Raw genomic sequence first — 27,742 nt, 5'->3', positions numbered from 1 at the left:
CAGGGTCAGTGTGAAAAGGGTCACTGGGAATATATTATTTCCCTTGACTGTATTACTTGAAACAGCATTGAATAAATTGACTGACAGTGAGCAATATGAGACTTAAAATGCAGCAGCCTGACTGAGGTGTCCAGTGATCAGACAAAGCAGAGCAAGGGTCTTTCCTTGTTTTTTATTTTCCCCATATCTTTATGATCACTGAAGCACTTGGTTTTTCATGTCAGATAAAAATCTGGTACCCCTTTAAAAGTGGGTTTTGCCCATCTCTATTTAAGAGGTCATTTAAGTGATTATTTTAGTACTGCATTACCTTGTGTTACAGAACAGGGAAGGTCTACTCTCTTCTGGTTTCTGCCTTCCATTCCTGCGGGTCAGTTCTTGCCTTCCAGTGAGCCCACTGGCCATGGCAGAAGATAACTCGGTCCCAGGCAGAACAAGTTTCCTTTTCCTATTGGCCTTGCTTGACTTTTTCCAGTGTTTACTCAAGGTCCAGCAGGTGCAAGACCCATTAAAGTGAGGAACAACACAGGGCAGTGTTTTAGATCCAATAACCACAGTGCCTGGGAAGGGTCAGTCTGAAAGCTTTACCAGAATTTCATCTGAGCTGGAGAATGTGGAATTCAAAGGGAGAACAGTTACTTGATTATAGTAAGGATTATTAGAAGCGAAATAAGAGAATTTCCACTAGACCAAAGACTGCTTTTAATCAAATTGGTTTTGAATAAGAGGAGTGAAAAATAAATCATAAACCAAAAAATGTGAATGTGATTGTTGTGTAAGTACCACAAATAACCTTCAGTCTTTGGAAGCTGCCAAGTTTCCTTAAGATTCAAGTATTTACAGCTTATGGGAAGGAAATAAGATTTTCTATTTATTTTTTTATCCTTTGCACTGTAAGCCAGATTTTCTTCTCATTTATGCAGGTGGAGGTCAAATACAGTCACAGAAATTGTATTTCATTTAGAAGTGTGTAATAAAATAGTCGTTTTAAATATACTTGATATTAAATGAAATCTTTTTCCATACCCAGTCCTCTTGCATTAGATCACACTCTCCTCTTTACAGTGAAATCGTTTCTGGACAGCACATAGATGCATTGGAAATATCTAATATATTCTGCACTAATTTATTTGGCCAGTGATCTCATCTATTTCCCAAAACACTTTAACGGATGCAATTTGACCTAAAGTTTGATTGTGATCGAGTGACTTAAAGTGATCACATTCAAAATGGCCAAATGTTTGTGCAAAGAGCATGCAGCCTGTCAGCTAAACTGATCCATCCTTGAGATCTTGCATGTCAAAGTCAATCTCAGAGCAAATATTTGTGTGTCCTTCATCACTTTAAACCACTGAGAATGTACTTTATCCAAAGGAGAGGCAGACAATAATGTAAGGAATGGAATTTGGCTCCCTGCAAGGGTCTGGGGAACTGGAGACCTGGGTGCTTCACGGTGAGTTGTTGGCTTTGAATGTTTTAAGTGTCTTAGTCATTTGAGACGTTTTTTATCTTCCTTGCTCCTTTAATTTCCTTTGGTTTCCCTTTCTTTCTCTTACATAAATGCAAAGGAAAAGGATCACATAGGGCCAGAGCTCAGATATTCCATGAGGCAAGTTGTATTAATGGGAGAAATGGAAGAGCTGTGTGCCTTGTTCATCAGCTTCATAAAGAATTGAGAATTAAATCACACTTTTTTTTTCAGTAGCCAAACCTGAAATGATAGATTTCCATCAGGCTTGTTTACGGGTACACAGCCCACAAGGTATGGAGGTCATATTGCAAACAGACTTTGCTTTGAAACAGATGCTTATTGCAGACTCTCTGCCTCTTTACAGTGGAGAGATGGGAAAACAGCTCCTGAATTGAAGAATGTCTTGTATTTCGTGTAAACCTACCCTGCAGAGAGGCTCTTTTCTGTATTTCAAGAGGCTGCAGGTCTGATTATTATTACTGGGGTTTGTCAGGATTGTGAAGTGTTTGTGGATATGCGCCTGCTTGTTGGACTGAAAAAAGAAGGTTGTGTTCATCTTCCATTATTTCCAGCCCCATGATTGGGCTCACCATGACAGGTGTGTGACTGCAATATCTAGAAGAACAAAGTGAGAGGATGTTAGCAACAGGTCACCGGGCATAGGAAACTGTGCTGTGACCCAGCGATCAAAGTCAAGTAAATGTTAAATTGAATCACAGATGGAAATATTTTATAAAGCATGTATGGACAGTAGCATTAATTAAGCACCTTGAGAAAAATAATGTTACATTTAAGGTCCCAAATTCACTGTTTGCATACTGTATGCTTTCATGCAAATCGTTTGTGTCATTTATATGCAAATATATAATTGTATACATGTGTGAAAACCCATATGGACATGGTTTGATTGATGTTAGTCCAGGGTCTCTAAGTGCCATGAAGTTAACTTATGGGTAGAAAAACAACCATAGATTTCCCTTCCCTGGGATCAGCACAACTTCATGGTCAGTGATGCTCATTCTTCTGACTTCTTGCTGCTAATTTACTTAACAATGGTCATGTCCACAGACCCAGGAGGCTGTATTTTCATCCCATTTGCACAAATGAAGATAAATCATAGCTGCTAAGAAAAGATGAGTTAATTCTGAATATGAACACCAGTATTGGCATTGCATACTGAGCTATTGTGGTAAGGCAGATAGGAGAAATGGTAAGTATGGCAACTCACAATCATCTTTTTTAGTCATGCTTCTAAGATTTCTGCCACCGCGACCCTGAAAGGAAACAGCTATCATTTCAAAAGTTTTGGATAAAGGTCTGGTCATGATGTCAGAAACGTGTGGGTGTTTGAGGGAACCAACACAATTCAAAGGACAGACATTAAAATACGTTTTTAACTATGTGGGACCTGCTTCCCCACTCCCATATGTTTCGTAGATCGATATTAGCTCCTCTACAGTCAATAGAGCTCAGTGATGTAAAACTGCTGTGTGCATGTTCTTAATGATTCATAGTTTTGAAGCCTAGCCAGTTCTATAATTCAACCCTCGCAGAGGCAAACAACCTCCTGCCAATCTGCCCTTTATTCTCCCATCCTGTTATTTGTTAGGCATCTGTAGCCCATTAACTGGCTTACTATGGTATTAGTATGTGGTATAATTATTCATAGTCAGATCTGCTGATAAGAAATCGAATGCTCCAGTAAACAACTGACTGCTTTTTTTCCATGACATCAACAACAAAGTTAAATGGGGTACTGGAAAAAGGATAATTCCCAGGATCACGATAAAAGATTACGTAGTTCTGTAGCAGAAGGGAAAATCTGTTTCCAAAGCACTCATTAGGAATGTTCTCTGTCATTTCCAGCAGACACACTACAGCATGTCTTCTGCTCTCACCAGGGACATATAAACACATGTGACTGATGAGTATGTACTGGGGCTGTCCAGCTTAAAGAAAGAGGTGGGACTTCATGGTGTAATTTTTTTGTTTCAATCTCCATCTTACCCCTCAGCTGCAAATTTCTCTCTGGCCAGTACTTCCTCACTCTTATCTCCTAAAGCTAAAATATTAAGTCTGTGGTTAGCTCTGTTCTAATCATAGAATTAGCTAGGTTGGAAAAGACCTACAGGATCATCCAGTCCAACCATCCACCTACCACCAATAACGCCACTAAACCATGTCTCTCAACACTATATCTAAATGTTTCTTGAACACCTCCAGGGACGGTGACTCAACCACCTCCCTGGGCAGCCCATTCCAGCGCCTGACCACTCTTTTCAGAAAAGTGGATCAGCTTTTCTGTGTCATCATTGGTCACACTGGGGTTGTAAAATGTAACTGCAAAATTAATATACAATATACAATTCAAATATTAATCTCACCTGTGCTTGGGTTAGTCAGGGCACACATAGTAGCAGCAACAGAAAGACATGCATACACCTGACCCACGGGAAATTCTATTCCCCTTGTTCCCTGTGCTGCTGTAGGCCCACATCTGCCCAGGTCAGCACCTGGGACTCTGAAATGGTGGTTACACCTCCATGGGTGGTCATGGGGCTGGCCATAGAGGGAACCTACTTAACCTCTCCGTCTTTTCTGAATAAAACCAGTTCCTCAGGGTGCAAGTGCCTATTGGATTGGTTCCTGGTACTTTACTTCCATGCTTCTTTTTCTGGTGTTTGATGCTGCCCGCCATCTACTAGAGCTGGGTTTGTCTAAGCCCTTTGCCTACTCCAGAGCTGGCTGAGCAGGTGTCTGTCTTCACAGACAGGGATGTTTCTCACTGCTCTTTGCCTTTGTGCCAGTTATATTGGCATGGGTACAATCCCCAGTGTCATGCCTTCCCATGTATTTTGCACTACTGTGGCTCTTCTGGCTTTGTTAGGGCTGCTCTGCATTGATACTCGTGTGACATCAAGATCTTCCCTCTGCTTCACAGTGGCTGGCTGACTAACAGCGGTTTTTGAGGTTGAAATTAACTGTGATTAGAACACTGAAATCTCTGACTAACACTTGGGCAACACTTTTTGAAAAGGTGCCATTTTAAGGCTTAAAAGCATTTCCTCTCCTTGTTCCTGGATAACACAATTGCTCATTTTTGTTTCTCTGAAGTGCGCTCAATAACTTAGTGCAAGGATACTTCTAATGAAAGATCTCTCAAAGACTTAGAGTGATTCACTCCCACTTTGTATTTCAGGTTAAGGGTGATTTTCAACAACAGTTCAGAGAGTTCAAGTTCAGCTTCAGAAGCAACCCTTATACCATCTCCCACATATCCCTTCTATTCCCCCTAGTTTTGTGGGGTTACTTCTGTCTTGAAGCTAGAATTTTTGGTACTGGGGGGACATTTTCTCAGTCATCACTTTCCCAGATGGAAATTCTGCCATTCTTCTAGCATCTCGTCCAACTGGCCAGATACCCTTACTTACTTCTCAAAATGTGGGTTTTATTTCTGGTCTGAATTTTCTTCATTCATCTTCAAGTCCTTGGTGCTTTATTTTGTCTGTCTTGGAAGAATGAACCTGTCACTGACCTTGGGCTTGCTCTCTGAAAGTAATAACACTAGAGGAGCAGACTACTCCAAAACTATTGTTTCAGTGAGCTTCTGAAAGACTGGGAGTTGTTTTTAACATCTCCAGTATCATTTTTGATGCCTTTTCCAGCAGCAGGTTTTTTTTTCAGCACCTAAATTGCAGGAAGTTCTGCAGCTCATGTTCGTCTTCCCTGTGTTGCCTGCATGAGTAACACTATCTCCAACACAATCTCCCTTACAGTGGGCCACATACTCCTTTTTTTCAAAATGTATCCTGGTATCTTTTTTGAAATCCCTACAGCATCCCACTGAATTTTCTTTTGTGCTGCGTGGAAACTCTATATACCTCAAAACCTTTTCATTGTGCTTCAGGATGCAGCTATCCTGATCTGTAGGTTTGTGTTTTCCCTGTCTTAGAAAAAATTGTCTCTGTTCATCAGTCTGGGATAGAGCTTGCACCTGTGGGTGCTTTTGCAGAGCATGTTCAAATTCACACAGGGCTGTCCAGCCTCACCAGGAGCATTTCTCATAGGAAGATCTCTCCCCTGCCTATTGATTTCCCCCAGCCACCATTTTTCATCGTGTTTTATTGGAAACAGTGCTATTTCTGGGTGGGTAGCACCAAGCTGAATACTTTGTGGAGCAAACAACTGTACAATAAAGATTTTGAACCAAATTTATATTCTCTTCCAGGAGTGAAATCAGATTTGCTATCTGACAGACTTCTTGCTGGTGGTGGTTGGAAGGACTTTGCAAGTCTCATGTGAGTAAAGTACCTTTTGTTACATCTTTCCAAACAAATGAGATGTGTTTGTCTAGTAGTGAGCTGAAAACTCAGCATCAGTGTTAGCTCTGATGGTTAAATATAGTGTCACTCTCACTCTGGCTGTAGGATCTCCTGAGAAAGGTATACATGCACTTCACCAGATCCAGAATGTTTTGCCTTAAGGAGAACATATGCATTCAACTTAAAACGTTCATGTAATTGTCACTAATTATGTTTTTTGTGTGTGTGCAAATGTCTCTCATTATCTCAAAGTGTCAAGTTTTCTCCCAAATGCATCACCTCCTCTTGCTTCTTTCTCTCCATCCTCCATCATGTATTTAAAATTTACTCTTAACCCATCCTGTTTAACCTGCTCCTTAATTCTTTCCAACTCTAGAATGCCGACAGTGGGTGGCTGAATAGCATTCTCATGGGGAGGCCTCAGCTGACTTTCATGGAAGTGAGACTAGGATCAGTGCAACTTCCATCCTGGCAGCTGGACCTTTCTACCCACACAAACCATCCAGTGCCACAGGGGTTCAATTCACTGGAGATTAAGGCCATTATTTAAAATAAGGATGGAGTCTACACATTTAATTTACTCCTTTGGGATTCCTCTGGGATTCCTCTGGGATTTCTATCTTCAGGAAAGACGGTGGCTACTGCTAGTGCCCAGTTGTTTCATGGGTACTGATTAAGTGCTGTTTACACAGTGAAAGACACAGTCTTTTTGGTGGTATTGATTCAACAAAAGATGTCTGTCAGGTGGGAGGATGTGTGGGTGTGCCAATACCAGATGATTTCCCAGTGCACCTACATCCCAGCATTGCTAACAAGTGTTTCAGTGATTTGCTTCTGACTACTGAAAGTGACACAGAACAAAAGGGCAGATGGCATGCCCTGTGCAAGGCTAGTATGCCTATGGATGACAAATAATACATGAGTCGCATGAATTTATGCTTGCAGTTTTGTGGCAATTTGGGTGTGAAAGCTTAATGGAACTTATAATTACATCAGATTATCTTTTGCTGGAAGGGCACCCATGGTCTGGGAAAGCCATTATGAAGCTATTGCCTTCTTTTAATTTAATTTGAAACCATCCACTCTTTTATAATGTCAGCCGCTGCATCTTACTACTGAGAGAGCCAATTTGATAAAAAAAATGAACGATAACTGATGTACGTATGTGTGTTTATCTACAGATTCAGCGCAGCAGCAAGACATTTTAGAGGACTTCTTTCTCTTTGCTCACTGATATCTTCCTCATCTCTTCCTTGTTTTCCTCCTGGCTGCCAGACTAGCAATCTCTTGGGCTCTCAAAGGAAGCAGCAAAGGTAGTGAAGTGTGATCTGCTCTGCTTGTGCATTTGTACAGATATCCATACTGGAAGGATCAATCTTTTCCTTAAACCAAAACAAAGTTATCAGAAATGTATTTATTAGTTGTAAGCAGCACCTAGAATCATCTAGCAGTATAAAAGACTAAATATGACATTCATATCATAAACTACAAGCAAACCTCTCACAAGTCAGACTAGAAAGTAAATAATAATAATAAATCGGTAGGAATGCACTTCTTACACTTGTACCACAACTGTCTCTAATGCATGACTACAACGGCAAAGCCAGACTACAGCTGTTGTCCCCACTGCCCTTCCCAGAGTTGAGCTGAGGTTGAGGCTGCATGGGGCTGCAAGTACTTCTGGCGAAGTAGGCATTGCCAGAGAGCTATTGCTTTGGGCTGTGAGGAATAGGGATGTGCGGGAGGATAACTGACAGCCCTTGAGAAGAGTTTTGGGAGAGGTGCTGGGGAAAAGGCTCTGGGAAAGATGGGGAGTTTTGGGGAGAAGTGGAAGCTCCTCCTAGCTGCAGGCAGGGTTAGGTAAGCTGGATGGAGTCAGGACGTACCTGGATGCACTCTGGATCAGAAGTGCTGGTAGACAGCATCAAAGAATCATAGGGGTTGGAAGGGACCTTTAGGGATGATCTTTTCAAACCACTCTGCTAAAGCAGGCTCTCTTCAGTAGGTTGCACATGAAAGCATCTGGGTGAGTCTTGAATATTTCCAGAGAAGGAGACTCCACAACCTCCCTGGACGTCCTGTTCCAGTATTCTGTCACCCTCACAGTAAGGAAGTTCTTCCTCATGTTTGTATGGAATTTCATGTTTGAATTCCAGTTTGTGCCCATTGCCTCTTGTTCTGTTGCTGCACATCACTGAAAAGAACCTGGCCCCATCCATTTGACTCCTGCACTCTAGGTATTTGTAAACAGTGGTAAGATCTCCTCCTAGTCCTCTCTTCTTCAGGCTGAACAGTCCCAGGTCACTCAACCTTTCTTCATGAGGGAGATGCTCCAGGCCTCTCATCACCTTTGTGGCCCTCCACTGAACTCTCTCCAGTAGTTCCCTGTCTCTTCTGAACTGAGGTATCTAGAACTGGACACAGCACTCCTGATGTATCCTCTCCAGGACAGAATATCGGGGGAAGATCACCTCCATTGACCTGCTGGTCATGCTCTTTTTAACGCACCCCAGGATACCACTGGCCTCCTTGGCCACAAGGGCACACTGCTGGCTCATGGTCACTCTGCTGTCCACCAGGGCTCCTAGGTCCTTCTCCACACAGCTTCTTTCCAGTAGATCAGCCCCTAACCTGTACTGATGCATGCAGCTGTTCCTCTCCAGGTATAGGACCCTACACTTGCCCTTGTTGAACCTCATCAGATTCCATCTGCCCAACTCTCCAGCCTGCCCAAGTCTCACTGAATGGCACCACAGCCTTCTGGTGTGTCAACCACTCCTCCCATCTTTACATCAACAGCAAAGTTGCTGAGGGTACGTTCTATCCCTTCATCCAGGTCACTGATGTAGATATTGAACGAAACATCATAGATATTACAGTCTCAGCTCATTTAACTGTGGGTACAACTAGTGCAAGTTTTTCTGCACCTTTCTCTTTCTCCTCCATCATGACTTCCAATTCAGCTGTATCTCCTGGTTCAGCAGAGGTGTTAAATGCTGCAGAGCCATGAGGTGCATTTCCAGCATTTTACCCTTGAGTTTTCCTTTGGTAGCTGCTCAAGAGTGCTCTGCACTTAGTTACACCACTGAGGTACTGTTGCCTACCATTATTATTATTCCAGCTAACCAGGGACTGACAACAAGGCTGTGCTGGGGAATACGCAAATCTCTGACCCTCAGTTACCAGCACACCTTGACTTGGTAGCAGATAGCCTCATGCTTCACTTTTTTTAATTATCATCTCACACTTGCTATAGGATGTTAGGAAGATAAAGTGTGTCCATAGCCCATTACCAAGGGCTACATGACAGGCCAAAACCGGCTCTGAGACATTTAATTTGTATGCCATGGCCCTATCTCTCTATAGTATTATTTATTCTTGTGACTTTCCTCCTTTAATCTCAGTTTTCAGAGCTTCAATTTTCCCTAGCTATCATGTGTTGTGATGTATCGTGAGTCATGCCTCATATACTGCACAGTAGTAGCGCATGAGAAGAGAGTGGAGTGTGCCAGTGTAACTGGAGGAAGCATTGTTTTCTGAAAGCTGAATCTGCCCTGCTGCAGCAGGGCTAGTTTCAAGTTTCCAGCCTGAATGAAGTTGCTACCTTAACCTTTAGTTTCTTTAAGATTTATTTTGAACAGATGCCACTGCAACAGCACTGGTATCTTTTATGATAGCAGAATCATTTTTCTCTGAAGCCAGCAGCACTGTAATTAGTTTAATGTCCACTAAATGACAGCCCAGTGTGTGAACTTTAATCACAGCTGCTCTGGGTGTTATTGGTCCTTCAGGACTTAGACTGAGCCAAGCCATGCAGACATGGTGTTAATCTTGGACTGCAAATGTGATTGAGAGCTTATTATGAACTTCGCCAATTTCCGCAAGATTGATGCTTTAGATCAACCTGGCTCCATGTGCTCCGGGTAGCTGCTGAACTGAGTATTTATGCAAGGAAATTATTGTACCAAATCTTGAACTTCGATTAGAAGGCATCAGAGATATATTACAATTGGCCTTTTATTCAGCAGGAATGAAAAGAATCACAACTGGATGCTCCACACATGTGGCAAAGGGAGCAGTTGCCAGCTCCAGGAGGTAAACACTTTTATGTATTTTGCCATCTATTGCAAAGCAAAGGGTGTCCTTTCAGAGCAGTTTGTTTCAGAGGAAGGTGCAAGGGGGAGTGATGCTAAGAGGCTGCTGATTTATCTGGAGACCACCAGTTGGGAAAGTCTGTTCCATGGTATATTTTCCAAAAGGCCCTGACCTTCAGTGGCTTGGTATCAGGATTCACCAGGAAACGCGTGTTCTGGGCACAGAGAGGCTGAAAACAATGCTGGGTACCAATGCCCTGCTGTAAAGACTGCGAGTTGTTCTGTGACAAGCAGGAGAGAAATTCCAACTTCTGAACGTACGGTTGTCTCTGAAATGAAATTCACTCCTGTTTCCTTCCCTCTCCCACAGATTAACAATTTGTAGCCAGCTGATATTATCAGTAAATTTAATTAATTTTTCCTTCTGGAAATCCTTCCCTTCCTCAGTTTTCCTCAGAGACGAAAGCTTGTTTTGACAGCTGCTCAGGTGGCAAACTGGGATCCTGCCTGCTCTCTGGTGGGATTTCTGCCTGTTGCACATGGACCTCAGCTGAAAATCCAAATAGGCTCCATTGTGGAGCTTGGCAGACCCTGCCTACAGACCTCAACATGCTACAGCCCTGCTGTGTCGCTACAAGGCCTGGGTATTTAAGAAGCAGCACTTGTTGCCATTGCTGCTGAAGGAGGTAGAGTTTTCCTAATGCCATCTCTCCTACAGAGACTGCAACATGTAAACACTGAAGCATTTGCTTTGAGATTTTGTTTACCTTGACGAAACTCCAGCTTCAAATGTGCCACAGGGAAACTGTTTGCATGGGTGTCCAGTAACAGATTTCTTGAGCAGAGGATGTAGCAAGCTTAACAAAGAGGTAGAAGTAACCCATGTGGAAACTGATTGTGTGGAAAGAGTTGTGTGTTGGGCAAATCGTACCTCCCAGAGACTCCAAAGAATTCAGGCTTTTTACTGCAGAACACCAGTGCTCTACCCTCGTTGCCCTGACCATTTTATTGCGCTGTGTTAGCTCTTCAAAACAGGCCATTTCCTCGGCTTTTGGGAAAAGCTACTTCAGCAAAGAGTCAGAACTGGAAGGTGTCCTGGTGGCATTGCCTGCCTCTGTACATCAGCAATACGAGTCTGCATCCTATCTGAGAGAACAGCGTGGAAGTGGGAACTTCCTGGTGTTTCCTTCACACATCGGTTTGTGAGGAATGTGGTGGAGGGGGGTAGTGAGTACCAGAAGGCCTGGGTGGATTTCATGTGAGCAGCAAGTTGCTAGAAAAGCATAGTGCTAAGGCAGAGGAGTCTCTGATGCTCTCTGTCATACACAGTATGCCCTTAATGCCAGCACGCATCATCAAAAGGATGGCATCCCTGTGAAATCAAAAAATGGTTTGAAAACACATTTGTTTACACAAACAGTGGATTTTCACATCGAAAAAGGTAAGCAGGAAACTATACAGGCATAATGTTGCTGTGTGGTAGGGAGACAGGATGCACAAAGCCAGCAAACACACGATGAGAGCTCGTGCAATCCTGCAGCTGCAGCAGTCCAGGGCATATATCTGCGCTGACTCCAGAGTCTAGCGGAGAGAGAAAACTTTGTCACAGAGATATATAATGCAATTACTGTCTGAAGCATCCTTCTTCTGCAGCCTCAAAGTGGCTGATGTTTGGCTGATACTGCTTTGTCTGTGCAGTGCCGACATGGCTAACGCAGTTAGGAGGAGAGGCAGAGCCAGAGGTTTCCACTTGAATAATTTAAAGCTATAAATAAACTGGGATTATCACCGTAAGCATTTTTCTCCATTTCTTTCTCGTTTTTTTCTTCTCATAACTCAGTTTTTACTTTTCCTTCTTGTCAGCTAGCATTCCTCACTCAATTTTTCTTAATACCAATCCAAATCTGCTACCTATCACCTGCTACTTAGTTCTGCATAAAGAGTCTGTCCTCATCTCACTCATTTCAATTAACTGCCATTCTTAAATGATCTTTTCCAATCCGTGCTAACCCCAAGGCAACTCTTATCTGCTGTCTCAATAGGTGATTAATGACTTTCCATTCCTGGAACCAATGTGAAAGACAAAAGAGAAATAAGACAACCCAGAAAAGACTCCTCCTAACCTTCCTTTCATCTCAGTCTTTCAGGAAGGCAAAAAGAGTAATAAATGTTTTACTCTTCAGGGAACACCCACTCTGCTGGTGCTCAGTGTTAATTACCCAAGGAATATTTAAATGAATGAACTCTTCTGATAAGAAGAGTAATTTTCTCTTGCCAAGTTGAGCTAGTGGTGAAGAAGAGATTTCTTTTGTGTGTGTTGATACTGTGAGCTTCCTTTGCCTCCTTTGAGGAAGGTCTTGGCTGCTCCCCACAGCCCAGCCCAAGAGCAGGAATAATGCACCTCACAGGTGTGATTTTATGCCTGTGTCTATGACTTTGGAGTTGCAGTAATTCAGTCTGTGGTGATCTACAAAGCGCTTGTTGCTGCTGCCAGACATCTTTGTTGAGGTCATGCTTTGGGGTCCAGCACTACCTTGGGTACAAGGTTCTCAAAGTGCTTTGCAGCCATAAATTACTTTAATGGATTTTTATCCACATTGCTCATTTGTTCTCAGCTCCCAGTAGCGTGAACAAAGGTGGATCCAAGCACAAATGAAGTCCAGTTGTTATTATGGCATTGCACTTGGACTTGCTCCACAAGGTCTACCTGATTCCCTTCATCTGCCACAGTCCAAAGTCAGGTCCCCAAATTTGTTGAGTGATGATCTGTCATGTAGGGCTTTACAACCGGTGCCCGTCTGTGATTTCACACAAGGGTTGTTTTTCTGCACCCCAGGTCTCCCTGTACCATTCTGACTGCAGATCACTAGCACTTCTTGGATCCAATCAGACAAACATCAGCTGAGACACACTTCTTACAGCAGCCTCCAGACTGAGGTTAGCCAGCACATCCCTAGTGTGCAGATCAGCATGGAGTCCTTGTTCCTCCACAGCTCCATGCAAAGTTGAGTCTCTGCCTTAAACATTTACCAGCAGTAACAGAGGCTGTCCCTGTGTCCTGACTAGAGACTTCATGCAGCCCTGGCCATGCAGAAGGTGTGAGATCCAGCATTGCATCCAGAGGGGCTGGGCGTGGGCTGAGGAGGTGCTGGGCTTGCTGCAAAGCCACATGGCTGAGGAGAGGAGAACTCTGGTTTGGAAAGAAGGGGCTTGCAATGATGTACAAGCTTGGAGACAGAGTCTCATGAAGCAAAAGGAGCATATCTGTTTTATTTAAAAGTGATTTATGGTCTCATTTTCAACTCCTGCTGGGAATCCCACTGTGTAAGGACAGCCTTGAGGATCGCTTTGATATTGCCCAGAGGGTTTTGGTTTGAGTCGTACCAGCTCATTTTATGACAGGCTGTATCTGGTGTGGCTGGGGGGGTATCATGCAAACTGGTTAGCAGGTGTCTCTAATAAAGCAATGAACCCTGAAAGCAACATCTGTCTCATCCTACTCATGTTCTCAGATGATAATTGCATCACCTGCTCTGAGCCTCATTAGCACTGACAGTTCTTCCTCCCCTTGCTCCCAAGACAGTGGGGGAGGCACTTATCTAGTCTGTGTTTGGGTTTCCACTAAGCAGACACTGAGCCTTCACCTTCCATGGAGAGGCTTGAAGGCTACAAGAGCACTGGAGGTGCTGCTCCATCTGCCTCTCAGGACTGTCCTGGCTGGACTGAGACCAGAACCACAGTGGTGCTGCTTAAAAGGGGTTCAGATCATGGGAAGCTGGCTTATTCCAGACAGAGAACCACTCTATGGGGGTGAAAGCAAAGATTGCCATCCCTGTCTGGACCTGGCAGGCAGAGGAGCTCACCGCAGAGGCTGCACTGTGGGCAGGACACTGCTCTGATGCCTCTGGCCTGCTGCAGATTGTTTCATTAATTGCTAGCATTAAATGTGACAAGCGTGCTAAATCTGTGAGGGGGTTAACTGGGGCACTGAGGCTTCTTGAAGAGCTCCTGAAACTCAAGACATTGTATATTTTCCTTCTCAGTTAGCAACTTTTGTGTAACAGAAGACTGGGGTAAGCGCAGTGCTGTCCAAGGAGGGACCACCTGACTACTTCAGCATCTGATCATAAGCAGCTGATGTGTTTTGCTTTTTTTTTTGAGGAGGGAAGGAGGGGGCTTTATACAGAGAGGCAAACTGTATTTTTGCCATCTTTACTAGTGTCATACAAGCCAAAATAAAGGCCTCTGGGATTTTGGAGAAGCGAATCTAGAGCACTGTGACCTGGGAAAAAAGGAGCATAGAGATGGTCTTGGTAGTCTTCATGAAAAAATCTCTCTTCTGTTTTGGGAACACGAGACCTTTGGCTCTTCTAAGAAAGGCTGTGGAAAATTTCATTTACTGCCTAGTATGGGAATTAAACGGCTTCTCCTTTCCTGGGAGTTTTTTTCAGGATGTCAGAGAAGCAGGTTTGCCTGCCATTTGTACTAATGGTCCATATGACAGTAGCCTCTAGAGGCCACGGGACCGTACACATCTCCAGAGGAAGTCAGTCTACAGCAGTCCAAGAGCTGCTGTGTAGGATGATGGGTAGGAGCCAGGGAATAATTTTATCTTGGGCTATTTAAACTCAGAACAATGTGGTAAAATCCTGCTAACTAAACACTGAAAAAATGTCCGTGTTCCAGTCTGCTTTTCTAGGCTGTCCCACCACAGTATTAAATCCCTGATAGCTCCAGTACTATTGGATGAAGTATTGGAATAGTATTGGACTATTGCCTTGTCCACAGTTAAGCAAGAAGCTGAAGCCGTGGTGTCCCAGGTGCTATTTTTATGGGGTAATCTTCTCCATGGACCATTACAGTCTGGGCTTGCTTATTCCCAGTGCAGATAGCCTTCAATGAGACATGCCTCTGGTGCTACCAGCTAAGCATCCCATCTGCCTGCTAGTGTAGGACGATGTACTTCAGGCCTGGATTCAAGCATAAAGGAGTGGCAAGAAAATCTGCTGTGTGTGATCACACTCAGTCCCACCAGTCAAATAATTTTCCTTCCCATCTGGGATCTAGTGACTTCTGGTAAAGGTCTGTATTGCAGTTTGTGGTTTAGGGAAAAAGAAAGAAAAAGGAAAGGGAACAGGAAAAGAAAAACAACAATCATGAGCCTACGGTTCAGGAAGGATCCCACGCAACAGGAATGAATTGGAAATTCCTGTGCTGGCCATCTTCAAACCTGACTGCCTACAGGTATGTCAGTGGGGCCGGGCTCTGCCCAGCTGGAGGTCAGGCTCTTTACACTCCAGTGTCCCAGACAACAAAAGCACTAATGAAGATCGTTGCCCTCTCTCCCTTCCTTCTGCTTGGACATTGGTGTTCATAGCATGAACGGTGTGGCAGGGGAACTTCAAGGGTGATCACTCTCAACATAGACAAGCCAAACCCAACATCTTGCAGAGAGGAATTTCTCACTGCAACTTGAGTTATCTCTGGAAGAAGTATTGTCTTTGGCAGCAGGAGAAAGGCTGGGGAGGAGAGACCTTTGCAAGATACAGGGAAGCAGCTGGTTAGGCTGTGGAGCGAGTGCAAGAGAGAGCAAGGGCAATTTGCATTCATGTTGCATTTTTGGAGTGAAGTATGGTGACAGAGTAATAAACAACATGAACGGGCTGGTCACAGAAGTTTATTTTTGTTTCCCATATTTAGTATGACCCATGTAACACTTGGGCCTTAGGGAACCAGACTTCTCCCAAAGGGTAAAACAAGTAGCATCTGGTTTTGCCCTTCCATCCTCAATCACACAGGAGTTGGCACTCTTCATCCCCACCTTCAATGAGAACTCCCAACCTGTTTGCAGAGGGTGCCCCTGTGGGAAGGCTGCTTGAATTTGGAGAGACAGCAAGTGTTTAACATTGCACAGATGGCCCTGAAAGGCTTTTCCCAGCAGGACAGAGCGTGAGATAGCCAGTATGCTGGTGAGAGAGGTGCTGCAGGAACATGCCAGGAGTGGCCATTTTCTGCAGCCCACTTTGCAACAGGTACAGGAAAGCCCCCAAAGCCAAAGGTTTTGGGAATAGAACCACACTAGCTACTCTGTCTTCTGTTTGCTAGGGGTAATTTTGGCATTCTTCTTCTGCCACACACAAGGGCACACAGTGGCTGGCCAACACTGTGACCCTTGGAAGGAAAGGGGTGGACAGAGGCTATGCCAGCCGGGACGGGGCAGGCTGGGAAGGGCCAGGGTCTGCCTTGTGCTCTGGTGCCAGGGCGTGAGGTGGGAGCTGCTGCCATCCTGCCCAGAGCCCCACCCAGGACAGAGCTGCAGGAACCCAGGGCATGTTGAAGGGATTGCTTCAGTGCTGCTACTAGGCTGTGTCCTTTAAGTCAGATTTCACCCTCAGCTACATCTCCATTTTCCCTGTTTGTGATGCAAAGCTGAAATAACTCTCACAGTCTTGTAGTTTCATGTTGTCAACCTCTGACCCTACCAGCTGGAAAACCACTGGTAGCATAGTAATTACTCAGATGATGATTTACTTCATTCTAACGAAGGTAAATTTATGTTCTCTCTTCGTAGTGTGTATGTGTCATTGACTGGTGCTGCTTTATTTTTTTTGTTGTGCTTTGTTAATTTGAAGCCTCTAGGAATGTGCCCTGTCTCTTTCTCCTGGCTTCTTCTCCTTCATGCCTTCAAGGAGAAGTTATCCTTTATTTTCCATACCTCATTATTTCAAGGCACCCGGGTTAAAGAGGTGTGATTTACATGTTGTTCTGATACCATTTCCAGGCTGTCCATTTGTATGCAGCATGCAGCTCTACCTTTGCTGGATGGATGACACACACTTCAGAGCAGTGTGTCTTGACTATCCTCAGTGCATTGCAGGTTTGCAGTTCACCCGCTGGTAACTCCGGGTTTATATGCGATATGCTTTGCCTAACACAGCTAATACTCATCAGGGCTACACTTCTCTGCCCATACAGCTCTCTGTCTCAGTACTTGTAGGGCACTGACAACCATCCTAACCAGGTGCTGGGAATGTTAAGATAAGGAAAAAACTCAGCTGTGACAGATTTTTAAGGGAATGTCCTCTTGCCTTTGGCTTGATGTTACCGAGTACTATTACTGAATGTAGTGAATATATTGAGAGGGATATGCATATCAACCTACCTCTGTGTTTATGTGGTGTTTGTTTGTACATATATGAAATATTAAACGAATGCCATCTTACTTGATAGGACGAGTGATGTTAATTTGTGTAGATGCTGAATAGAGTTCCTAGAGCTACTCAAGAAAAGGACATACATTGGGACCTGACACAGCCCCGATGTAGTTTTTCTGGGCCTCTTTGTGGTGAGCCTGCCAAGTGCTCATTCCCCGGGCACATGGCAATTTTCTATATAAAGAATGGTTTTAAAAATAACACTCATATACCTCTTAGATTCAGAGTGGTTTTTTTTCTTGCTATGGAAAACTCAACATTGTGATGACATGCAGTCCCAAGGGTATGTATTCACCCTGCTTTGCAAACTGTAGTGCGCACAGTCTGGATGATAATTTGGGACTACATTTTTCTGAAATGTCTGGAATAAGAAATGAAACACTGGTGTTGTTCTGACCCTAGTTGCAATAAGGAACAGAAAGAATATGCATGGGAACGTCATTCATATTCATCTCTCCTTGTATTTTAAACATAAATGGACCTGCTTTGCACTCACTCACTCTCTTTTGTGCTTATTTTCACTGCTGTGCAAACCAGGAAACAGAAAACAAAGACTTGCAGTTTGATTTTTGACGGATGTGAATGAGCACGGCAGCATCCATCCTGCTCTGATTGCCCAAGCCAATGCTATTCACACTGGTGCTTCTTAGCGTCTCCACATGTTGTCCAGCAGAAACGCTGTGAAATATTAATAGCAAATGAGCCACACCTGAACTGACCTCGCTGGGACTGCAGTCAGTATGTGTTACTGTTGCTTTCAGGACTTCGGGATAGGCGATATGCTTGGAGGCAGACTTGGGGCCAGGCTAATATTTTCTGTGTTCTGTGTTTTACATTAAAAAGTTCTTAGGATCAGTTCAATACTGTATTAAAGTTAAATGCAAAACATTCTATTGAGAAGGCCACTCTTGCCCACCAGCTAGTAAAGGAAATTCTACGAAAAATGAAATAAATAGGGACAAAAATGCAGCTCTTTTTTTCATTTCTAATAATGACTAGTAACTTCTGAAGTATTATAAAAAGCACCAAAGACAGAATAGTCACCTATATGTATTATACCTACACATCCAGATATCAGGGCTAGGAATTCTTCTGTCCCGATATAGATCTTTGATCTACAGAGGTCTGCATCCAACTGCCCAAGGCTCCCGTCATTGTTGATGGTAGAAACAGGCACTTGAGAGGGACAATACAGCTTGAGCAAAAGCAGAAGGCTTCAGTAGGTCATATAAACCATAATACTGAAGTGCCCATAGCTCTCTTTTCTGGGGAAGGAAGAAAGGCAACTGATTTAGTAGCTTAGCTGTAGACATTTTCAGTTTGATAAGTTACATCATAGAGTTTTGGAAGAATGATAACAGTGACCAGCCTTTTCCAGCATAATAGATGAACTCCACTCCCTATGGCATTCAAAGATTCTTTTCATGGTGGACTTAAGTGAGACAAGATTGATACAGTTAGCTGCACTTATTCAGTGTCCTTTAGGGAAAGAAATGTAACTTGAGCGCTCAGTAAATCAGACTTGTCTGCATACATTTAGAAAAAACGAGTAGGGTTCATTTTCCAAACATTTCTGCTTAATGCCATTTTAGACAACTTACATGGTCCCCAGTGGTTTCTCTAGAAGGTTACAGCTCTTCCAAATCTCCAGTGTCACTGCCTGCTACTCTTGTGTAGACTCCTCAGTCTATAATGGCACTCGGTGCTATATTTAGTCAACTGAATCTCAACCAATAATTACAAAGAAAAGGCCTGTGCTAAAGACACACAGTGTTTGTAGGAATAAGTGTCTTAGTCCCGCTGGTGCAATGAGTCTGCAGCTGACCATGCACTGCAACATCTGAGGCTGAAGTAAGTCACCAAGCTGGAGTGGTCAGGTGGTAGAGCAGGATGATGATACGCTGAGGGAGACACTGTGTTATTTATGGACGGGAGTAAATCATGACTTAGGCAGTTCACCCTCAGCTCACGTTGGTCAATCTCCCTAGCACTTATGAAAATATTCTGCAGCCAGTTCTTTGCTGTGATGAGATGCTGAATGGCTTAAAATACAGCCTGATCTGCCAGAAACAAATGATTAGGATGGCTGCACTGCTAAACTTCTCTCTGAGTCTATGCACGCTACATACATTACAGAAGAACCACTTTAGAAATGGTTTGCTAAATATGGCAAATGCAAGTGCTGTAGATTTGAAATGGCAATGCTCAGTGATGTTTGTTGCTGATGACTGTAGTAAATGCTCTCAGAGGTGGCTGACTGAAAATGATAGTGGCTGATGCAAAGAAGCCAAGAAACATACACTTCTATTCTCCTTCCAACCATTGCACATTCTTTATTAAGCAGAATATTAAATTAAATGTGAACAGTATTCATCTCCTAAAGTTCAAATTTGCTGAGGAAACGTCAGATAAATTCCACTCCACTGCAGCTTCATTTAACTGCTTGCTAATTCAGTACCTATTGCAAATTGCATATGGTAGGAAAAAGATAATGGGATACTCATCTGGATTCAGAGTAAGGCATCCAAAATTAACTTGAGGAAAATGTCCTCAATTCAGCAAAGTGCTTCAGCTTTAAGCGTGCAAACAGCCAATGAATCACATGCTTAAAGTAAGACTCATGTATGTGCTTCTTGCTAAATTAGGCATAAATTACATCTCCATATCAAACAGCAGCAAAAACCCAGTAAAAAGACAAAATAAATACACACAAAAAAGATAACCATGAAAGCTTTGGTTCAGAAGCAATGTTTGCTCAGATGTAATGCAGTCCATATAGGGTTTGTTTTGTTTTACTCAATCACTTTATTATTTATTGCTCAGTATCAAAAGGAATCAAACTGACATTGATTAAAGGCCATTGTGAGTTGTAGGTAATATTCATATCATTCTTTGAATAGTATGATGCACATTGTAGGGATAAATTAAAATCATAGAAGACTCAAATAGGGAATCACAGTATGATGCAATCATGTAAACAATAGCACATATGTATAGATTAATACAGATTTCCTTTGCCCACTTTACAGGTCTGATCAAAAATAGCAAATATTTCAATTCTAACAAACATTTGAGTTTTTTCTTTAAACTGGTGAATATATATGTATATATAAAAATCATATAAAGCAGAGTGGATTATCATGACTTTACTGTTTTTCGTCTTGATCTTTAAGGCTTGTCAGAATCCTCCGTCTTCCCACTAAGTTTAAAGGTTACTTAGGAGAATGAGCTGAGCAAATGTTCATTGTTTGCTCTGTAGAAAAGCCATTTATGGCTTTTCTTAATATGCTGATATTCCCATAGAGGAAGATATGAAATCAGATACTTTCGATCAGCCAGAAGGACATGAATTATTGGTGTAGACCATTTGCATTACAAAGGACAAAGTTTCAGCAGTTGACACCCCTGCAACTTCCTCCTCAGCAATTAATTGATACGTAAGAGCTGCAAAATATGCCTCTGAGAGGCTGCAGTCTGATCTGCTCTGTGAGCTTCTGGTCATGTGTAGCACTGCACTAGATTTCGTAAGGCTTTGCATAAGGTCAGCTGTTGGGCATCCCAACTATGAGACCTGAACTGGGCAACACGGATTCAAACTGCCTCAATATAAGGAAGTAGAACAGACAGCATCTTTTAAGAAATAATGTCAACTTTGCAAAGGCCTGTACTAACCTGGCAGCATCTGGATTTCTTCTTGCAGTGCTGGCATTTAGGACATCCATTTGCAGCTAACTGCAGTAGTATTAAAGACTGGCACTCAATCTCAGGCTGGTCAAATAAGGCATGAATTCACCCGGGAGCTTTGGGACAGGACTTAATCTCTATGTATGTCATAATACATGCTAAGCTGTTTAAGTGTATTTGGTGCAATTACATCCAATTAAACGCTTGGAAATTAGGTTCGCTGTCTTGAAACATCATAAGGTCCCTGCTCTACAACAGGATTGGCACCGGCTGACCTGTATAAATTGGTCAAAATCCACAAGTCCCACAGAGTGCTCTCCATATCACATACCCTAGACATATTTGCAGATGGAGGCTTACATGGACAAACCAGACCTGTCTGTTCAGTCGCACTGGGACTGAGAGGGCTTACGGGAGGCTTGCAGTTGTTTATGCCAAGGAGGAACTCATGTGAATGTATTTACTGATGAATCTGCAAAACTATTTTAGCAAATGAAGACGACGACTTTGGTGGGTGAACACAATGCTAAGACACTCAGTGTCTTACTGTCACGAGTTCTGGATTTCAGTACAGTCTTCACTTCTAAACGCAGTCTGTCCTTTCCTAGTGTTTTCAGTGTTCCAGGGGGTTAGTTAACTGCCTTATTTTTTTTATAAATAGGATTAATATATAAAATATTTTAAGTGCAATAAACACAGAAAAATACAAAACATTTCAAGCCTGTGGCTCTCTCCCAGCATTCCTCCCATTTTCTGCCTCACCAGATGAAGGTGCAGGAAACACAGGGGGACACTTCCAAGAAGGCTCATGAATTGGAGGGCAGGCCATTTTTGTGAGCTATGAGAGCAGCCATCACACCTGGCACACGCTGAGAGCTTTTGTTCATATACAGAGAAAACAAAGGACACACAAGGTCGCTACTCTTTCAGAAGGTAAGATTGCACAGAAAGAGAAAGCTGCTGACCTCCAGGGCACAGTGCACTTCTCGAACTGACGTTCACATGGTGACTCCAAACTGCTTTGATATGAGACTAACATCAGAAATAAACGCTTAAACTGGTTGGTTGACACAGGGGACAGAACTGTAGAACCACAGCCACAGTTTACTACCAGCATTGGGCTGTAGTACGAGGACAGTTTGACTGGTATTCGTCCCATCCCCCCCCAAATACACACCTCCAACAAGAAAGCAGTCCAACAGTTTTCTAAGACACAAGAGCGACACTTGAGTTTAGTCCTTCAGAACAGCTGTCTGTTTCCATCAGGGTTGCAATAGCCATCTTCTTGCACCAGAAATCAGCCCAGACTTCTTTTTCTTACCTTATTTCTATTAATTTCCAAGGGCCTCTCATTTCCCTAGTGGTTTCTGAATATATTTTCTTTCAGCCATTCCACTTTTTCTTATTTCTTAGTGTTGCTGTGGCAGTCTAAATGTCTTTTTCTTCTTGTAGTTGCAGTTTTCCCACTGTTTCCCTGAACATCTGCAAGACAGCCCATCTGGGTTGACACAGTGTGAGATGAGGCAGACAGGCATTGCCAACAAAGGGCTCCTACTGCAGCAAAGCGGGCTGTTGGAATCAGATGTTTTCTAAGACGTCTATGGGGACAAAGCCTTTCTTCTTTCCGCTGTATACTTTGATGAAGCCATCGTGTTCCTTTTCTGAAGTCACGCAAATCTGAATACAAAGAAAGTATGAAAATAAAAATCTCTTTGCCATGAAGAGACAAATTATTGAAGGCTATTTATCAGGTAGGCTGGACACTCTGCTAGTCACTTCTGTGGGTAGAAGAATCCTTTTTAGGCTCACTGCTTTGACAGGAAACTCAAACTCATATGTTCAGAGCATTACTGTTCCCCTTGCCTCTCTGAAGTGTCACATATGAATGAGAGGCATTAAAATCATTAACACCCTCATAGAGGATCAAATATTTTGAAGCTTGAATTATGACTTCAACCTAGTGTAACTACTGTGATTTAGTTATCTGTGTATGAGAGGTGTGGATAATTCAGATCATGAACTACCAGGCTCCCTCAACAGTTGATGAAAAATAATCACGATGCCAAGGTGGGTCACTCGCAGCACCTGATTTGAATGCAGGCATATTCTCTTTGGCATATTTAAAGAGCCCAGGTGCTTCTCAGATGGGCAGCGGGTTATGTTATTCACTCAGCTCTCTCACCTACAGGCACCTGCGTCTATTCTGGATACCAAAGTATGTGACCTGAATACAGCTGTGTGAGTGAGTCTGCATAACACCTGTGACTAATGGAGGTAAGTTTGATGGAAACCACATGGTCTTCACAGTAGTGCAAGCACTACATCATGTTAAGGATCTGCATTTCCTAAAGACCTTTGTGAGCTCAGGTATTTCCATTTTAGGGCCCATCCTGAGACTACTTCAGCAATGGATGAGCCATTTGAAAGCACTGCTACTTTAGACTGGGCACTTGAGCACAGAGGCACAAAAATTAAGATTTTTTTCAAACATCTGTGCTAAAGAAATATGTATTTCCTATTACTCAATTATGGTTAAAAAAAAAAAATAGAAAGTTGACGGTACTGTTGAGATCAGCTCACTGATTTCTCATGATATAAGTGCCAGGTAGTTTAAGCCCTGTATCTGGATTGATACTCACAAAGGCTCTGATAGGTTTTTACCGTGTTTAATTACAACAATTCAGAGAGTATAAGATGACCTCAAATGGCTAGAAATGTTCCTGACTAAATGCATTTCAGCATGACTCTTACAAATTGTATGGTGACACCTAAATAGCATGTCTCAGCTGGGGGTCGAATTGTCCTCTTGTTGCTACATACATAAAATTTACTAGCAATACTGATGCTGCCAGTGGGAAATGAAAGTATATATGAAGGAGGTGATGTTGCTTCGTATTTGCCACCTCCAGTATTTGGAAATGTAGCTGAAAACAAGGGTTTGGAAAACATATGTGCTCATTAATATTCCTACTTAGGCTACCTACTTAATTCTAACTGAATTGCATTCCTGGGGCAGAATGACTGAACGCACCAACAGAGTTGACATCCAATTAAAACAAAATAATGTATTGTTGTTTGGGCTAAATCACACGGAAAGAGTGGGAGAGGTATGTAATTGATGCTGTTTTTGCTCAGGTACTGTCACAAAGGAGCCAAGCTCATTTTGTGTGATGAATCCCTAGCACAGTAGCAGCTCCCTAGCCAGGCGCATCATTGAAGCAGAGATGTGTGAAGCAGAGGTATACAGAAAGGTTCTTCTGAGTATTGCGAGATGTTGGTCTGTCTTTGAGAAAGACTATGAAAACTTCAACAACTAGAGGAAAAGCCTACAAAGAAGCACGGGATTAAGGATAAATGAGCATAGCACAGTGTCCAAAACCAGGGAAGAGCATCTTGATTGAAAGATGCCCATTCTCAGTTGATCCCTGCATGGGGAAAATAAGCTTTTGCAGGCTCTCTGTAATAGACCTGGCTAGTTAAGGGGAATGCCTGACTCCATCACTGTGCTACCTCCTAACTAAAGAAGTCTGACATACCTCTTCCCTGATGCCTTGCACTGTCAGCAGAATGATTTGTGGACAAAAGAAAAATACAGAACTTTCTGAACAGAGGTTTTCTTTATCTTTGGAGTGGAAAAAGGATGGCAGATTTGATCTTTCAGAAGTTTTTTCATTCTGCTGCTGCTATTCAAGCTCTCCCTGATAACAGTGGGAATGCTCTGCTACAGCAATAGCCTTAGATCTTCACTGGGTATGTGGAAAAAAAGGCCTTTCTGCAAGATTTTCTCTCGCTCTACATACTAATACATTAATACATTAATCAATCTGCACTCTCCCAAATTCCAGCTGAAGTTCTCTCGCACTAATACTCTAAGCCCCGCACATGCCAGCCCCTGGATGGCAGAGGCTTTTCCCACTCTTTCCCAAGGAAGGGGATGCGTGCAGGGCAAGCTGAGCCTGGCTGCAGTATGCCACAGTTTACTAATCCTGTACAAGTCAGGAGGTCCCCAGGGCTGCAGCAGCTGCTGGAGCTTTGCACAGCTCTGGAGATGCTTCAGATTCAGAACTTTCAGGAAAGAGGGAACACAACCCTGCCTTTGGCCACATTTGTCCTCATCACCTTTTGTGAGTGCAGCCAATGGTGGGTGTAAATCAGGAGCACATGCTGGCATACAGAGTTTTGGGCTTTACCTGGTGAATCAGCTGTCGCTGGTGACAGCAAGTGTGGTGGTTGCAAAGGCACAACATGCCTAAGCTGCCATCAGACACCCACAGTTCACTGCATCCAACTGGAAACTGCTTGAAATGACAGCTACTCAGCCTGGCATGTTTTGGGGGCAAGGTGGCTGCGCAGCTATTCCTCTGTGAACTTGGCAGCAACGCAAATGGAGACAAACTATATGTTTTTTCTTTAGAAAGAAAATAGAATGTGCTCTAGCTCAAGAGATTATTAACAGAGTAAGCCATGGGACAAGCAATCACATCTCAGACTATTTCTCAGTCATCAGGTGATCTACAGAAATAACTGTAAGTGGGATCTAGTATTATAAAGTCATTTTCCCATTCTTTCATCTCACTTTTCTAAAACCAAACAAAACAAGCAAAAACCGAACTCAACAAAAATAAAACAAACAACTGCTCAGGTCTTGACTGATGTCTGAACTTGTCAACATCTGCCCTCAGGATCTCTTTATCCATCAGCCCTCTGCAGGGGAGGTGCAAGCAATCAGGAAATGATCCTTCAAGCTGCTGTCAGAACTCTCCTGTGCTTCAGAGTCCTACGGCAAATTCTCTTTGTCCCAGAGTAACTTTGAACTTGCTCTAGTTTTCTGTAGCTGTCTTTTGCTTATCTTCTTTCTTTCACATATTTAACCTGTCTGTCAGCAACAGGCTAGTTCTGATGAGACAGGAATTTGCTTATGAGGACAGCACAGCTTCAAGAGCTGTTCTGGAGCCTGGAGACAGTGCCAGGTCAAGAGGTCTGAAAGCTCATGCCTTCTGCTCGTCTCTGGGAATGACAGCACAGGGACACGATGAGCTTCCACATCTGCTTCTGTCTGTGCACTGAAATTCTTGCCTAAAAGTGAGCTCTGTGGATGGAAATGATAGGTAACTCAGTTTTCATGCTGATTTGGCTATAGTGCAAAGTATGATAACAGGTTTTATATCAGCTGCTTCACTAGCTTTTGGACCAAGAACACCAGCTTGTTTTTCATATGACATTTGTTTCAGGTTTTAAAGATGACCTGGATACATAATGTGCTGTGCTCAGGTTCTAGACTGTTGCAGAGCTTTGTGCCACTTGGTGTCCCTGAACAAATGTCCCAGTTAAACAACACAAGCACCAGTGCGAATGTGAGATAGCTGGACAGAAAGACCCTTTTTCCCTCAAACTTAGCTGTGAAGAGTAGTATCTATTGCAGGGCAGTACCACTAAAACTTCAGCATCACTTTCTGATCTGGGTTTGTTTCAGCAGTGCAGCTGATTTTCAAAGGCAGCCAAGTCATGCTTTAAGAAGTTCAGCTCCTTCTGGAGTACCTCAGGATGAAAAATGTGGGGATCTAACATGATGCCCAGGCAGCAAAGTGAAGAGCCAGACACCAACAAAACATATGAACTAATGAGAAGACTTGAGGCAAGTGAATCTCCTGGGACTGGAGTCCTGGGCTGCAGTCCTGCCCTGCTGAGCCCAGCCTCCTGGATGAGAGCTTGTGCCTGGGTCAAAGCCCATTTCTGGGCTCTTCTCAGGTGGCTGGATCAGACCTACACATAGCTGCTGATATACCCATACCTAAAAGTCACTCCTTCTGAAATGTGGGCAAATGGGTGTGTGGGGATGGATGCCTTGAGGACAGCAAGGCTGACAGCTCTGGTTTGGAGGCTGCAGCCACCGCAGCTGTGGCTTTTTTGCAGTCACTGCGGAACCCGGATGGGAGATGCCTGCTGCAGCGGGACTAGTTTACATCAGTGATGTTTATAGAACACATCCATTACAAAATGGATCTGTTGCAGTGACCTTCATGTAAACTCACAGTCCACATTTGGATGAGGCAGAGAGTTTCTGATTGCTAACTTTGTTACAGATGTCGTGGTTCGGGGTCGTTTCTGTTTCACAAGATCACTTGTGCAATCCAAAATCAATTGTGTTATTTAATCACAAAGAGCTCAGTCCTAATGTGGTTTATATTTGTGTGCTTGTAGACATCAGAGGGGCTGCCAGTAATGGGTATGAGCAGGGTTTTCTTAAAGAGGGTATTTCCTTTATTTAAGTAGGATACTGGAAGAGGAGGACCAACAGACATTCAAGCAATAGAATGTTATGTCTTCTTTAAAAATAAGGATGACCAAAAATGTGAGAAGCATTTAAAAAGAGATGCTTTTCCAAACATTGATGACATATTAGATAAATCTTTTTAAAATACTGACTTCTTCTTTTGTGAAAAGAGGTCAAATCAGAGCCTGTAATTATGTAGAGAAGCACTTGCATAACATGTGGCAATGAATTCAGGTAGACCAGAGCAGAAATTACAGGCTGGAGAAAATTTTATAAATCCAAGTGATGCTACAACTACAGCTGGAAATTATGCAGACAATACTGTGTGTGAGACAGATTAAAAATGTGGAAAACCACACAAAATGACTGGAGGTGTTTCCTCTGTTAGGAAGCCTGCTTTACTAATGTCAGGGGTAAGTCTGCCTCTCTCCAATGTACTTCTGATTGAGCCCTGCAGTGCCCTGTCACCTTCTACACTGGTTTCAGGAACTGTCAGCACAACCTGAACTCCAAGATGCTGCTGTTTCTGAAGCAGTACACTGCTTATTCCCAGGCTGTGTTTCATATTCCATAATGAATTTTTCAAGGAAACCTTTGTGAAGACAAACCCGTGCATATTGCATAAGACGTGCAAATGTGCTGCTTTGTTTTTCCTTCAGTCTTCTCCCTGAGTATTGGCTTTG

At 43.1% G+C, this 27,742-nt stretch overlaps 1 protein-coding gene and 1 long non-coding RNA gene across 3 annotated transcripts in view; one reads left to right on the top strand and one right to left on the bottom strand.

Annotated features, from left to right (window-relative positions):
• On the top strand, nucleotides 224–7,906 carry LOC110394278. Of its 2 annotated transcripts, none has more exons than XR_002435511.1 (4): nucleotides 224–3,433; nucleotides 5,700–5,769; nucleotides 6,975–7,106; nucleotides 7,799–7,906. It is a non-coding gene; the product is annotated as an uncharacterized LOC110394278 (long non-coding RNA). The 2 variants fall into 2 exon arrangements; XR_002435512.1 differs by having other exon boundaries at nucleotides 7,796–7,893.
• STAC (SH3 and cysteine rich domain) overlaps nucleotides 19,419–27,742 on the bottom strand; it is a 73,278-nt gene continuing 64,954 nt past the window's right edge. Inside the window, exon 11 of the mRNA XM_021386298.1 lies at nucleotides 19,419–22,462. Within this exon, the coding sequence (XP_021241973.1) occupies nucleotides 22,364–22,462 (99 nt within the window). The 3' untranslated portion in view covers nucleotides 19,419–22,363. The remainder of the gene's footprint in view (nucleotides 22,463–27,742) is intronic.

This window comes from Numida meleagris, chromosome 2, assembly GCF_002078875.1.
Source record: "Numida meleagris isolate 19003 breed g44 Domestic line chromosome 2, NumMel1.0, whole genome shotgun sequence".
Taxonomy (NCBI): Eukaryota; Metazoa; Chordata; class Aves; order Galliformes; family Numididae; genus Numida; species Numida meleagris.
This window is presented reverse-complemented; position numbering and strand designations above follow the sequence as displayed.